The 14,226-nt window shown below is 37.2% G+C and overlaps 1 protein-coding gene across 1 annotated transcript; it reads left to right on the top strand.

Moving 5' to 3' along the window:
• Positions 1–998: 998 nt before the first annotated feature.
• LOC121051200 (putative UDP-rhamnose:rhamnosyltransferase 1) lies at positions 999–12,720 on the top strand. Its single transcript, XM_040513308.1, has 4 exons — positions 999–1,148; positions 1,231–1,470; positions 1,545–1,789; positions 12,402–12,720. The coding sequence occupies exons 1-4, from the start codon at positions 999–1,001 to the stop codon at positions 12,718–12,720; spliced, it is 954 nt and encodes a 317-aa protein (XP_040369242.1).
• Positions 12,721–14,226: the final 1,506 nt, after the last annotated feature.

Raw genomic sequence — 14,226 nt, 5'->3', positions numbered from 1 at the left:
GCAAATGAAGGGACGCGACCTTCATTAATGACATCGGTTCAAGCGTTTGACGCGTCGTTTTAGTCCCCTTCAATCAGTTACATCTTCGCGGGCCTGCTTTCGGGGCCTGGGGGGCAATGTTTGAGCCCAAAAGTATTTTTGGCAAGATCCTTTAGTGGATTTAGCATAGCGGGCCGATACCTGCGGCCCAAAAATAAGCCTGCTTGGGTTTGGGTTACAGCTTCGCCCATTCCGTAATCCATAGGGAAAACGAAACCTTATTGGAATCAAGTAGCAGAGATTGAATAGGAAACTTCAATCAATAATCCTTCTATAGCAAGGAACAGTCAAAGCCCTAGGTATAAATACTAGGGTTCAAGGACAGAAGAAGGAACTCTCTCGAATCAACTAATCCCAGCGATTACAAAGTCTCCCCGGAGCAAACCTTCAACCTCTTTGAAACCCGGTGACCGCCCGCTAGTCCTAGTCTCCTCGCGAGCCGACTGTCAGCATCACCAGATCAACCCGGCGACCATGCTTCTAGTCCTAGTCTCCTCGCGAGCCGACTGCTAGTACTACTGCCACCAATACAACCAGCGAAGCAAGGGTAACGCCCTCGCAAACTAGCGAAGCTAAAGTCACGCTTTAGCAAAACCCGTGCTTTCTCCAAACTTCCCAGTGATTGCTCTGCTTAGTCTACAATACTAAGTATCGATTCGGTGAAGCGAAGAGATCACACCCAAAGTCCTTATCCGTAAGGCAAGAAGTCCTTTCTCGGAAGGCTAGAGAAGAACCCTGTGACGAGGTTGGTGCTCTCCTCGTCCACAGCGCTTGAAGAAGAAGTCAGGTCAAGGGACTACCCTGACGACTGCACCCCACGGTGCTGGCACGTCTGAGCACACACGCTCAAAAGAGACAGTTTGCACACCTACAGGATTTTCGTGTCAAACAGTTTATTTGATTACAAATTTAACAGTTTTGCCTATAAAGCTCAAGAAGATCGATAGCATAAATGCATAATGTGCGCGGCCAAACCCCAACTCATCAACATGAGCTCCGCCACTGATATTCCTAAGAAACTTCACATAGCCTTGTTCCCATGGCTAGCCTTTGGTCACATAGCACCATTTATTGAGGATGCGAAGTGCGTAGCTCGAAGAGGGCATAAGGTTTCCTTCATCTCCACCCTAAGAAACATCCAACGCCTCCCCAAAATCCCTACAAAATCTTGTCCAAATCCCACTTCCACAGGTCGAAAACCTCCCAGAAAACGCAGAGGCCACCATGGATGTCTTATACCACATTATTCCATACCTCAAATTAGCTCACGATGGACTTGAAGCCGGTATTTATGAATTTCTAGAAGCTCATACTCCGGATTGGATTATTCATGATTTTTCCCCTCATTGGTTGCCACCAATAGCTACAAAGCTAGGCATATCACGAGCCTATTTCAGCATCCTCAATGCTGCCTTTGCAAAGAGATCGAGGGTGAGTGGCTGGATTTGGCTCAGGATATAATTCATCCAACACCTTTAGTGCTTCCAGTGGGGTTACTGCCACAGATAGTAGAGCAATCTGATGAAGACAAGGAGGATAAGAGCTGGACTATAATTGTCGACTGGTTGAACAAGCAAGAGAAGGGGACTGTTGTTTATGTTGCGTTAGGAACTGAAGTGAATCCAAGCCGAGAAGACTTCACAGAATTGGCTCTAGGATTGGAACTTTCTGGGTTGCCTTTCTTTTGGGTACTGAGGAAATTACCAAGTGGTTCAGGGGATGGTAACTTGGAGATCAAGTTACCAGACGGGTTTGAGCATCGAACCAAGGGCCAGGGGCTTGTTTGGAGAACCGGGCACCTCGGCCCAAAATCTTGGCTCACAAGTCTATTGGCGGTTTCTTGACTCATTGCGGTTGGAGTTCATGTTAGAAACAGTATGCTTAAGCAATCACAAACATATAATTTAGAACCTATACTAGATCAAATCATGTATATTCAATAAACTGAATTCTGTTCCAACAGTGTTTGGAAATCTCCTTGAGTTAAATCCAAGTGAGAAGAAATCTCCTTGAGGAAGATTCAAGTGAGGTGAAATCTCCTCTAGACAGATCTTGGAGAGGTAATATCCCCTTGAGATGGATCCGAGTGAGGAAGAAAATCCTTAATGGATTCCTTTGAGACAGATCTAATCCTCTTCAATGGAAACTGATTTCCATTCAAACTCTAACACTGAATGTAAGTATGAAATAAGGATTGAAAACAACATATCAATCCTGAACCTGCAGAAAACAAGAACACAAGATTATGAACCCAGAAAACTTACTCGATGCACTCCCACTGTCCATGATAGCCTTCTCCTGATTTCACCCTAATGTTCTTTTTAGTATATGGGACTAACAACAAGAACAACTCGTGCATCAGAAGGGACTGATCTGACATATTTATAGCAACCTTGCAAATCAGTTTCATCCATAAAGAAACTGCTGCAATACCTTAACTGCTTATCAAACCTCAACTGCTCTTTCAACTGTTGCTTGATTTAAATTTAAATAACAGATAAGCTTGTCTTAATATGAAATACATCATAAGCTTATACTATAGTCTAAACTTAGATTAATTACATATATGAAGTATTATGAAGTATATATGCAGAACACAAGTTCTAAACAATGTCTTGTTCCATAAGCAATGTTAGTTTGCTTACAATCTCCCACTGAACTTGACATTGATTTCAAATTGTAAGTGAATGCATATATATATACTCACATATGAACTGATCTACTAAAGTGTGCACTGCAAGTTTAGACACTTAGGTTATTTAAACCAGCATATCTAGATTCTGTCAATAATGTCTAACTACAAAGAACCTAAGAACATTATAGTGAATAAGGATAAACACTAGTGTTCCAAGATCACATTGCAGCAGACTAAAATCACATAAATCTCAGTTACAATAACAGTATAAACACACCTGTGTTATGAATGCATTCAACCACACATATGTATGTTTAAAGTCCTACCAAAATTTCTAAATTAATAGAATTGGCAACCAAATTATATTTCACACTACTTAATATTGTCAATCTGCAAGATTTGCTATTCATTGATAGCCAACTGAATTTGTACAACTTGAGTATGCAAAAAGACAATAAGGTGAAATTGCAAAAAATGTAGATGAACTTTACTGACCAATTTACTGCAGAACAATGAAAACCACTCTATGCCATGATAAGTAAGGATGACGAACATCCAACTAGCCTTGTATAGGACATATTTTCCATGCTTTTCTTCGGTAATGCATTCTTGGGGTACTAATCTTTATGAGACTCATCTCCCTTGGAAATTGTTGACTCTCCTTTTGTTTTCTTCAACAAACAAATATTGCTGCTAGAAGATAACATATGATCATCAACATATAGGATCGAAAAATGAAGTTTCTCCCACTGGTCTTAGTGATCATCTTCTATAAAACCTTCAAGCTGCTGCATTTAAATTTCTGCATTTTTCATTATTCATATAATGCATTGCTTCTATAACTGAAATAGGATCATTCTCTTCTTCTAAATCAGTCACCATGACGATCATATACATGTAATTATCATCTGATGTGGCTGGTTTTCTTGCTCTTACGGATTTTCTCAAGATTATAGCTTGTGATGCTTCTGCAATTTCTATGGTTTGTATTGACACTGTACCACCTGCAATCTGCTCATTTTGTGCATTTGTGCCAATGATGACATTATCCATAATTGAATCACATTGTGCTGCACACTTGGATTTTTCTCCATTGTCTAGGATTGATATATTGCTGCAATCCTAATCTGGAACTGATATGTTGCTGTCTTGAATAGATAAATCACTTATCCATTTCATTAGCTACTTGTGATGAGTTTGCATCTATTTCTGAACCACTTGCTGCTCTATTACTAGAATCAGCCATTCCGCATCTATTTCTGAACCACTTGCTGCTATATTGCTAGAATCAGCCATTCCATAAACACATATAGTCCCAACCTCCTCTCCTGTAATATACTCCTTAATCTCATTAACCTTACTTCTTGCTGCCTAGCCGAGTACTTTTGTGTCACTGCTTATCATATATCCAACTACTTTGGATTCTTCAACATTGATGACTTTGATGACTTTGTTATATATATGATTGTTGTTCCTTATCAATATATGTATTTATATGCATATACACAAAATCGAGACAATTTGCGAACCTGTTATAGCTTGTAAGGATGTTGGTCTTTGTCTTGATGATGTCTAAAGTTGATGTAGTTGATCCAAATTTTCTCCATGTGTTCTTGCAACGCACAAATTGCTTCTGATGTATGAAGACCATGCTTGTAAATCTAATTTCCAAACATCATTTTTGCAATTTCTGATACTTAAAATTTCCTTAGCTGCCCTTTTATTGAGGCTTTCAGCAGCTAACCATTCCTCTCTAGCGATCCTTGATTAAGTGTTGTTGAGCAGAATAATGGTCACCTCTTACAAAGACATTAGTGGCAGCTTTCGAATGCTGAGACGCTGACCTCATCATCCGTAATGCATCTGTTCGTATCCTCAAGTAAACATCATCCTTTTCTTACTTAGGTTTGATGGGCACAGGCTCCAAAATCCCAGTAGTTAGTTTCATATCTCCAGCACCATTAGAAAGCTTTGGTCTATATAAATCATTATTGATTATTCATTGCAGCCATAATATCCTCCACCAAAATGTAATCAGCCTAGGAGTAACTTGATCCTCTTCATGTAATATCTCTTATAGAATTTCCATCTAATAAGGATCTTTTACCATCCCTATTCTTTGTCATAATAGTCTTTAATGCTAATGGTTGGGAGGATGGCTCAATTTGTTTTGCTTGGTCAGTTGCTCCATGAACATCTATCGTATTGCAACTTTCTGCTCTATTTTCTTTGTGCAACTTCAGTATCTATCAATCCTTCAGAACTTTCTCCCTCTCTATTTTCATCAATGAATTTAACCACCAATTCAAAAGCCAAAATAGTATGTATATTCCTCAACTTCTTTTCCAAAATCCAAACTGTCAAGAACAAGTACAGAAATCCAACACCGCCATTGAAAATGGTCGAGACTATTTGCTAACTTCAAAAGCCTAGATAACTTGCTGGAACATAAACTCTTTTTGTTAACTTTCATATACATACTGAGCAAGAGCACCACAAGAAGAATTATGTCTAGGAAATTATCAACGCATGATTAATGCATGAAGAAGGAAGAGTCAAAAACTGAAATCTGGAACTCTCAAACTTCAGATTTCCTATAAAATCCGGTCCATGAATCCTCCATCATCCTTTTCAATTACTCTAGACCTCTAGTGCTCTTCTTACTCAAACTTTGGACCCATCCAAAAGTGTACCTTTCCTTTTCTTGATAAACTCCCCTAACATTGCCTTGTCCGTTGAAGCTATACATGAACATTAACATTTCTGTGCAAATATAACTAGAATAGATACTGTACTTGTAATCCCAGAATTCCAGAAAACAAAAATTGAAGAACAACAAACTTACTTGAGGAACTGGATTGGTTCATTTTAATGCTTCTCCTTCCTTCAACACATTGATCATAATTTTGTACTCCCAAGTTCAACTCTATGTCACTTTAACATTTCCATAAATTTGAGTCATCCTGTAGTTCAACCTAATTGATGCTCAAAGGAAAATGCATAAATGTGTATGAAATTGATCAGTAAAATCATTCTAGTTTATCATGATACTAGAATTTTCTGTATGTCCCAAATAAAATGAAAATTCATGATTTGAACATTCATTTCACACCAAATGCATATGTTCAGAAAATAAAACTCAATCATTTTCAAGATTTTGACATCCTTTGGGGTGTACTAATCTCCAATGATTTCTGAATGTTCAATTTTCATCATATACAAAATCAAGAACCAAATGTTTGATACCAGACTTCTTTGGAATTAAGGACCAAATTAAATTTTAAGTTGCTTGATTTTATTGTTGAAAACCAAATAAGACAATTAATCTCCTTTACACTAAGCCATTTTGACAGCATTTAGCATCTAAGAAGATTTAATTGACTTTATATCAACAATGTGATCATGACCAATCTGAAAGCCATTTACTGAAATATGTATGTATATATGTAGAAAATGAACTCTTCTATTTTCGAGATTTGACATCCTTTGTGGAGTACTATTCTTTAATAGTTCTAAATGCTCATTCACCTAATATATACAAGATTATGAAACCAAATGTTTGATGCAGAATTTCTTTGGAAATTAGGACCAAATTCAATTTTAAGTTTCATAATCTCTTTTCTGATGAAATTGAAGATAGTTTCATTGCTATCTATATGAGACTATTTTGATAAGCATTTTCATATGCAAAATGCAACTGAATTCATTCTATATATTTCATCAGTTTTGTTGATCCTTTAGGATATTCATATATGAGGCCACTTTGACAGCACACCACACATCAAGTTTTCAAAATCAATATTAGAAACCTTAAACATGCATATCCATCATTTAGCATTTCAAAATAACATGGATAACATAAATATGCATTGAGATGAATACAATGTAATCTTCATATGAAATAGAGATCCTCTTTGAATCAAAAGTGCTATAAGAGTCTACCTTTGGCTAAACTTAATAAGCTGATATCAGAAAATTTCTGTGACTGACTCCTGACTTTAGAAAATCATAACTAATCCCAGAAAATTCCGTTTTGGGTGATTCTAGTTCCAAATGACTCTTTAAGATGTCTACTAAAACTCTTTAGTATAAACTGACCTCAAATTCCCAGTAGATCAGTACAGTTTTGTAAAAGAAAGCGACTGGGTTGAAATTCCAAAAAATCTGAAAATGGCTAAAATCTCTTTCTTTGGCCAAAAGCCTTTTCACCAACCAAGAAAAGCATTGTGATTTCTAAGCAATGTTCTAAGGGTATTGCTCGGATTGAAAGCACATCAATTAAACAAGTAAACATCCTATGTCCCCATGATACAATGCTCAATATGTAATGTATGAATGGCAAAGCAAATTTGATCTTGTTGCTGACCATTAAGTCAACAGTTATCTCTAACTATGTAAACACTTGGACATATATAGCAATTGAGAGACAATTAAAATAGCAACAACATTTGTCAAGATCTGTCATGCAAATCATGCATATACAATTGATTATGAATTTTGGTTAATTATGAGTATGTGTTGCCTCTGAAAATCACCTCGGCCTATACAGCCGAGGGATCAAGGAACAAATGTCCTTCTTGATGAGTAGATTGCGGGGCGTGCCAGCACACGGCCAGAAGGCCAAGTGTGCAATTGTAGATGTAGAAGATGTAGTGCGCGTGTTCTGACTTCGTCGAGCGACTGAAAGACGAGGAAGGAACAATCTCGGCTTAGGGTTCGATGCCTTTGGATCAAGGACTTTTGGGTTGTTCAATGGACGAGTCACAAATAGTGATTGGTAACCGAACAATTGCGTTAAAACTACCCCTAGTGCAAGATATAAACACAATAGTAAAAGAGCAAGAAAATAAACTCTAGATTAAGTGCAGAAAGGTAAAGAGCAATAAAGTAAATCACAGGAAAGTAAATAGCGATAAAGTAAAGAGCGGAAAAAGAAAATAATAAATGGCTTGAAGAATAAAACTATCAACTATTATCAAAAAGTAACAGAGGAAATTATTGAAATAGTGATACTAGATTACAAGAAAAACGAAGGAAACTGACTTGAACTAGTAGAGCTAACAACTAAGAATTGAAAAGAGAATGAAACTAATCTGGAGCTAAGAAAAATAAAAGGAAACCCATGATGGAGTTTTGGCTGGAGATGTATGTGTGTCCTCTCTGTCTTCTGTCAATGCTTCTTTATATAGAGGTGGACTTGCTGGGCGACCAAGCGGATGTGAAGTCTTTCCATCGAACTCAAATTGCTTGCTTCAATCTCATTAGGACTCCTAATGCATATATACTAAAGGCTCACGTCATCAACTAACATATATGCGCGATATATATGGCTTCTCAATATTTGATCATGCAATTCAGCATTGCACCACGTCATGCAGTAGAAACCCACTCAAATTCAATAAGTATTGTGCATGATTACATTGCTTTGGAGTGTTTGATTACCACCAAAATACATTGACTTTAATTAGTTCCAACGTTTTTGCTTGCTGCATGGAATTCTTATCTCCCCTCCCATACTTCTAGTTGGAACAAATCTCTTCTTCTTAGCCTCATCAAGATAACCATGCTAATAATTAAATAAATCATTAGTAATTATCTTAATTTTGTCTTTTCAGCAGTTGCAATTTGATGGAATGGAGGTTCGAATAAACCGGGTGTAAACATAGCCCCCCGATTTTCTTGAGCATCGGCGAGTATCGCCGAATGGTTAAGGAAATGGAAGCTCTTATTCTCTGAAAATCTACTCGACTCATTAATCATATATCATGAACTTATTCACTCTTCATGCATCCACATATACGTAAGACAAGTAACTAGAAAGTAGAAAACTTTAAACTCAAGCATGTCTTACTAATGGTGCATGTGGTTGTCTTGCTACACCAAAGCCATGTACGTATGAAACCTGACCAATGCTCCTTGCATGACTAATTAATCTAGCATTTGAAAAGCCACCTCCCTCACCATCATTTCATCTCAACTTCTCGTCAGGCAACTTTTACAAATGGCTTTTATATTAAATCAAAGCCACTACCGAATGCCAGCTTGAGCGTTGTAACCATAGACTTTATTAATTAACTTGATAATTCCCAACCTGGGCTTTAAATTTTTTTTATCATTGCACCTTAAAAATTGCAAGAACCAAGTACTGGAGCTCAAATGTTCTTGTTTAAATACTGCACGGAGCACAAAGACAAGGATGAAAACTTCTTTCCAAGGTGCATGCTTCTAGTGGTTTATTGCGCTTTAAAGCCATCGATTAACTCGGCTGAACCCCCTCCCTCTTTTTTTTTTTTTTTACTGCTGCCATGATCAAAGATTGAATGCTCCTCTAGCCACAATTGCTCATCCATGGCTCAAAACCTATACATCTTCCTTCACCTACTAATTTGCATGCAGCAGCAGTTGTTTAATTGTTCCTTTTCGTCCTTCATGACTTCGACCGTATGGAGACATCAAAAATAAGAAAACAAAAGTGAGTATGGATAAGTTCTAGCTAAAATCTTATTCTTTGCACCTGTCTTGGACGACCATTCCTCAATTCACCATACGGCTACCTTTCATTCATCTTTTATATATTATTTTGAAATCTAAATAAACCAAAGTAGAGAATTATAGAACATCATTATCATGGCCAACTAGGAGGTGGCCGGCCACCAATGTTTAATCTTAAATCCTACACTTCTTATGTTCGCGGCATGAATTTCATAGTGATTACAGCTGCGAAGTGTTGAACATGGGTATTTGGTATGACCGTTGAACTCTTCAGCCTTTATGTAAGCGAAATTCCCAAGCCCCCCCATAGCGAAGTAGTGATTAATTTGGACTTTCAATTCTAATTTAGCCGATATTGCTATCATCACATCGGCTTTGTCTCCAATTACTATGTCAGTATACATGGTTTCTTCAAGTGTAGGAACCTCATGCTTTACCAAATGGTGGTCAGTGAGCCCCCCGAGTTTAAGGTCATTAAAGTAGTGATTTGGATGCATCATTGAATTGCATGCTACGAACAACGCCTAAAAATATTTAGAGTCCCACTGGGCGTGCCAAGAGATGTTGCCTCTGAAAATCACCTTGGCCTATACAGCCGAGGGATCAAGGAACAAATGTCCTTCTTGATGAGTAGATTGCGGGGCGTGCCAGCACACGACCAGAAGGCCAAGTGTGCAATTGTAGATGTAGAAGATGTAGTGCACGTGTTCTGACTTCGTCGAGCGACTGAAAGCCGAGGAAGGAACAATCTCGGCTTAGGGTTCGATGCCTTTGGATCAAGGACTTTTGGGTTGTTCAATGGACGAGTCGCAAATAGTGATTGGTAACCGAACAATTGCGTTAAAACTACCCCTAGTGCAAGAAATAAACACAATAGTAAAAGAGCAAGAAAATAAACTCTAGATTAAGTGCAGAAAGGTAAAGAGCAATAAAGTAAATCACAGGAAAGTAAATAGCGATAAAGTAAAGAGCGGAAAAAGAAAATAATAAATGGCTTGAAGAATAAAACTATCAACTATTATCAAAAAGTAACAGAGGAAATTATTGAAATAGCGATACTAGATTACAAGAAAAACGAAGGAAACTGACTCGAACTAGTAGAGCTAACAACTAAGAATTGAAAAGAGAATGAAACTAATCTGGAGCTAAGAAAAATAAAAGGAAACCCATGATGGAGTTTTGGCTGGAGATGTATGTGTGTCCTCTCTGTCTTCTGTCAATGCTTCTTTATATAGAGGTGGACTTGCTGGGCGACCAAGCGGATGTGAAGTCTTTCCATCGAACTCAAATTGCTTGCTTCAATCTCATTAGGACTCCTAATGCATATATACTAAAGGCTCACATCATCAACTAACATATATGCGCGATATATATGACTTCTCAATATTTGATCATGCAATTCAGCATTGCACCACGTCATGCAGTAGAAACCCACTCAAATTCAATAAGTATTGGGCATGATTACATTGCTTTGGAGTGTTTGATTACCACCAAAATACATTGACTTTAATTAGTTCCAACGTTTTTGCTTGCTGCATGGAATTCTTATCTCCCCTCCCATACTTCTAGTCGGAACAAATCTCTTCTTCTTAGCCTCATCAAGATAACCATGCTAATAATTAAATAAATCATTAGTAATTATCTTAATTTTGTCTTTTCAGCAGTTGCAATTTGATGGAATGGAGGTTCGAATAAACCGGGTGTAAACAGTATGCCATTACACAGATCAACACATGCTAGATAGTTAAGATGACTATGCCAAATATGAGATTGTAAATCAACAGTTACATGAATCAAGGCCAAAATACAATCTGCAGCAAATTAAATATTAAAACCAGAAAACAAAACTGATAAGTGTATGTGATACTAACAAGATGTAGTTCCAGAATCCGTTGATGCTTCTCCAAGATCGACTCATCAATTATAATCCAAGTAATTAATACATCAACACTACTAATTAATTTAGCCACACACTAACAATGTAAGCAGCATACATTAATATCAATAACCAAATAAAATTACAGTTTCACTATAATACCTCAAGGGAACTCACCAAATCGAAAACTAATATTTAGGATAGATATCTTATCTGCTCATAAAGTAAGGCCTGGATCAACACCAACTTGGTAGAAGACTCTATTTGATGATCAATAGAAGTGATAGAGGTTGGTGATTGCCTTAATTGCTCTCTGGTTGTTTTCTCCTCCTCTCACTAAATGAGGATAATGGATACTAAATTTGGGAGAACCCAATTTCATTTACATCAATCCAGAGCAAAATGGATTTGCAAAGGTGAGAGCATGCATGTGTGGATAGATGCATCAGATATGCAATATACATGTAGATAACTGTATGCGGATTATATGAACAAAAAATTTCCAGAATTCACAATTTAATGCAGTTAGTTTCTTCAACATGTAATTGATCTATGTATGGCGGCTCTGATACCAATTGTTAGAAACAGTATGCTTAAGCAATCACAAACATATAATTTAGAACCTATACTAGATCAAATCATGTATATTCAATAAACTGAATTCTGTTCCAACAGTGTTTGGAAATCTCCTTGAGTTAAATCCGAGTGAGAAGAAATCTCCTTGAGGAAGATTCAAGTGAGGTGAAATCTCCTCTAGACAGATCTTGGAGAGGTAATATCCCCTTGAGATGGATCCGAGTGAGGAAGAAAATCCTTAACGGATTCCTTTGAGACAGATCTAATCCTCTTCAATGGAAACTGATTTCCATTCAAACTCTAACACTGAATGTAAGTATGAAATAGGGATTGAAAACAACATATCAATCCTGAACCTGCAGAAAACAAGAACACAAGATTATGAACCCAGAAAACTTACTCGATGCACTCCCACTGTCCATGATAGCCTTCTCCTGATTTCACCCTTATGTTCTTTTTAGTATATGGGACTAACAACAAGAACAACTCGTGCATCAGAAGGGACTGATCTGACATATTTATAGCAACCTTGCAAATCAGTTTCATCCATAAAGAAACTACTGCAATACCTTAACAGCTTATCAAACCTCAACTGCTCTTTCAACTGCTGCTTGATTTAAATTTAAATAACAGATAAGCTTGTCTTAATATGAAATACATCATACGCTTATACTATAGTCTAAACTTAGATTAATTACATATATGAAGTATTATGAAGTATATATGCAGAACACAAGTTCTAAACAATGTCCTGTTCCATAAGCAATGTTAGTTTGCTTACAGTTCAATCATAGAGGGACTCCATTATGGACGTCCTCTTATGATGCTTCCTTTCTTCATTGACCAAGGGCTAAATGCTAGGCTTTGGGGCAAGAAGGTTGGAATTGAGGTACCGAGAGATGAGCAGAGTGGATCGTTTATGAGGGATTCGGTGGCCAAGTCACTGAAATTGGTTATGGTGGAGGAGGATGGAAAGGCTTATAGGGATGGGGCTAAGGAATTTAGTGCAACATTCAGAGACAGAGAGCTTCAAGATAGATACATGGACACATTCTTGGACTATTTAGAAAAGCATAAGAAAGGGAACGAGTTTGATCAATAATATCGAGTTGTGTTTAGCTAATAAAGAGAACATTAGCAGAGTGAGCAATAGAGAAATTGATTCAGTGTGTGTTCTATAAGATGCAGAACCTGATGTTCTTTTGTGGAGTTCAGATCGACTTCATATAAATGCAGCACTGTATTGCAGTTGCGCGCACTTAGTTCTATTTGAATTCGGTCTTATTAGTAACTCTTTTTCTAGTTGAGAATTGCATTAGAGTGACTTATTCAAGTGAAGGCTTCAATTTTTTTGTTTTTAAAGAAGCTGCTGATGATCATACAAATCCAGTACATACATACCATGGAATCATGGATGATTGATAATTGTGCTTGTTGATCTGTTTAAATTAGTCAGCTGGTACTCTGGTGACATTTTCATAACATATCAGTGGCATATTGAGAAGATCAATATGACCTAGCTAGCAGAGAATGTGTTTTCTTTTCCAGTTATCAAGTAGGTTATCTTTTGATTCTAGCAACCGAGCGATAAACTAGTGCAGAAACAGTGGCCACTATTATTTTGAGTGACTGTATATGGTATCCGAAAAATGGAAGTACAAATTCATCTAAATATCAAAGGGGATTCCAAGCTCACAACACACAAAAAACCATATCAACGTACAAATGGGCATGCTGTTCTTATTTCTTAATTAATAAGTGAATATGCGTTTTATAGTAGCTAGTTGCATACATCCTCCATCAGTATTGCTTTTTGTACTGCCGAATATGAATGTCAATTTGGCATTTTGAAACTTGCTGGCGTATATTGTTGTTTCTTCATCATAGCAGTTCTTTTGTAGCTGATCGATACAAATTCAAATGACCTCGTGGCTAAGATATATAACAAAAAATTATGCTCTAGGGTACTCTTGGCTATCAGATGCTTGTTGTGTTTAAAATGGCTTCAGTGAAGAGTTCGCTTTGGATGCAATCAGACATTCAACGAGTTCGATCAATTGAAGTAATGCAGCAGCAACTTCTGCCTTCTGGCTTTTACTCCCTCTGGTATCCAGGTATCTTGAACAGGAAGGAGTAACTTTGCAAGAGGGGTTCCAAGGATTACATTTAACTTGTCTTCTTCTATGATGACCTTGTGCGCTTGATGGAATATATTCGCACCCTGATAGGATCGCTTCCGGCATTGAGTTCCAACGATATGACATTACATAAGCGCCAGCTCTTGGGTGGGCGGGGCAGAGCTTTCATTGATACGTACCAAGCACATGCCTCTATCTACCCCATTATAGTGAATTTCAGGGATACAATTGATTGATGGTCTATATCAGTTTGGTACGTAGAACCTTGTTCTTTGCTCAAAATAATACAATAAAACAAAACTACTTAGTTGGCAAGAATTTTGTTTTGTTTTGTTTGAATCTCGGAATGCCCCTAATTTATTTTATTTTTTATTTCATCTTCTTAGTAATACCATAGAATCATAGATGACTAAATAATCTTATATAAATCATATAATAATCCACACAAAAAAGAAGTAATTCATTCATGC

The sequence above is a fragment of the Rosa chinensis genome, chromosome 2, assembly GCF_002994745.2.
Source record: "Rosa chinensis cultivar Old Blush chromosome 2, RchiOBHm-V2, whole genome shotgun sequence".
NCBI classification, from domain to species: domain Eukaryota; kingdom Viridiplantae; phylum Streptophyta; class Magnoliopsida; order Rosales; family Rosaceae; genus Rosa; species Rosa chinensis.
The sequence above is the reverse complement of the archived record's forward strand: the minus strand, read 5'-3'. Positions and strand labels throughout refer to the sequence as shown.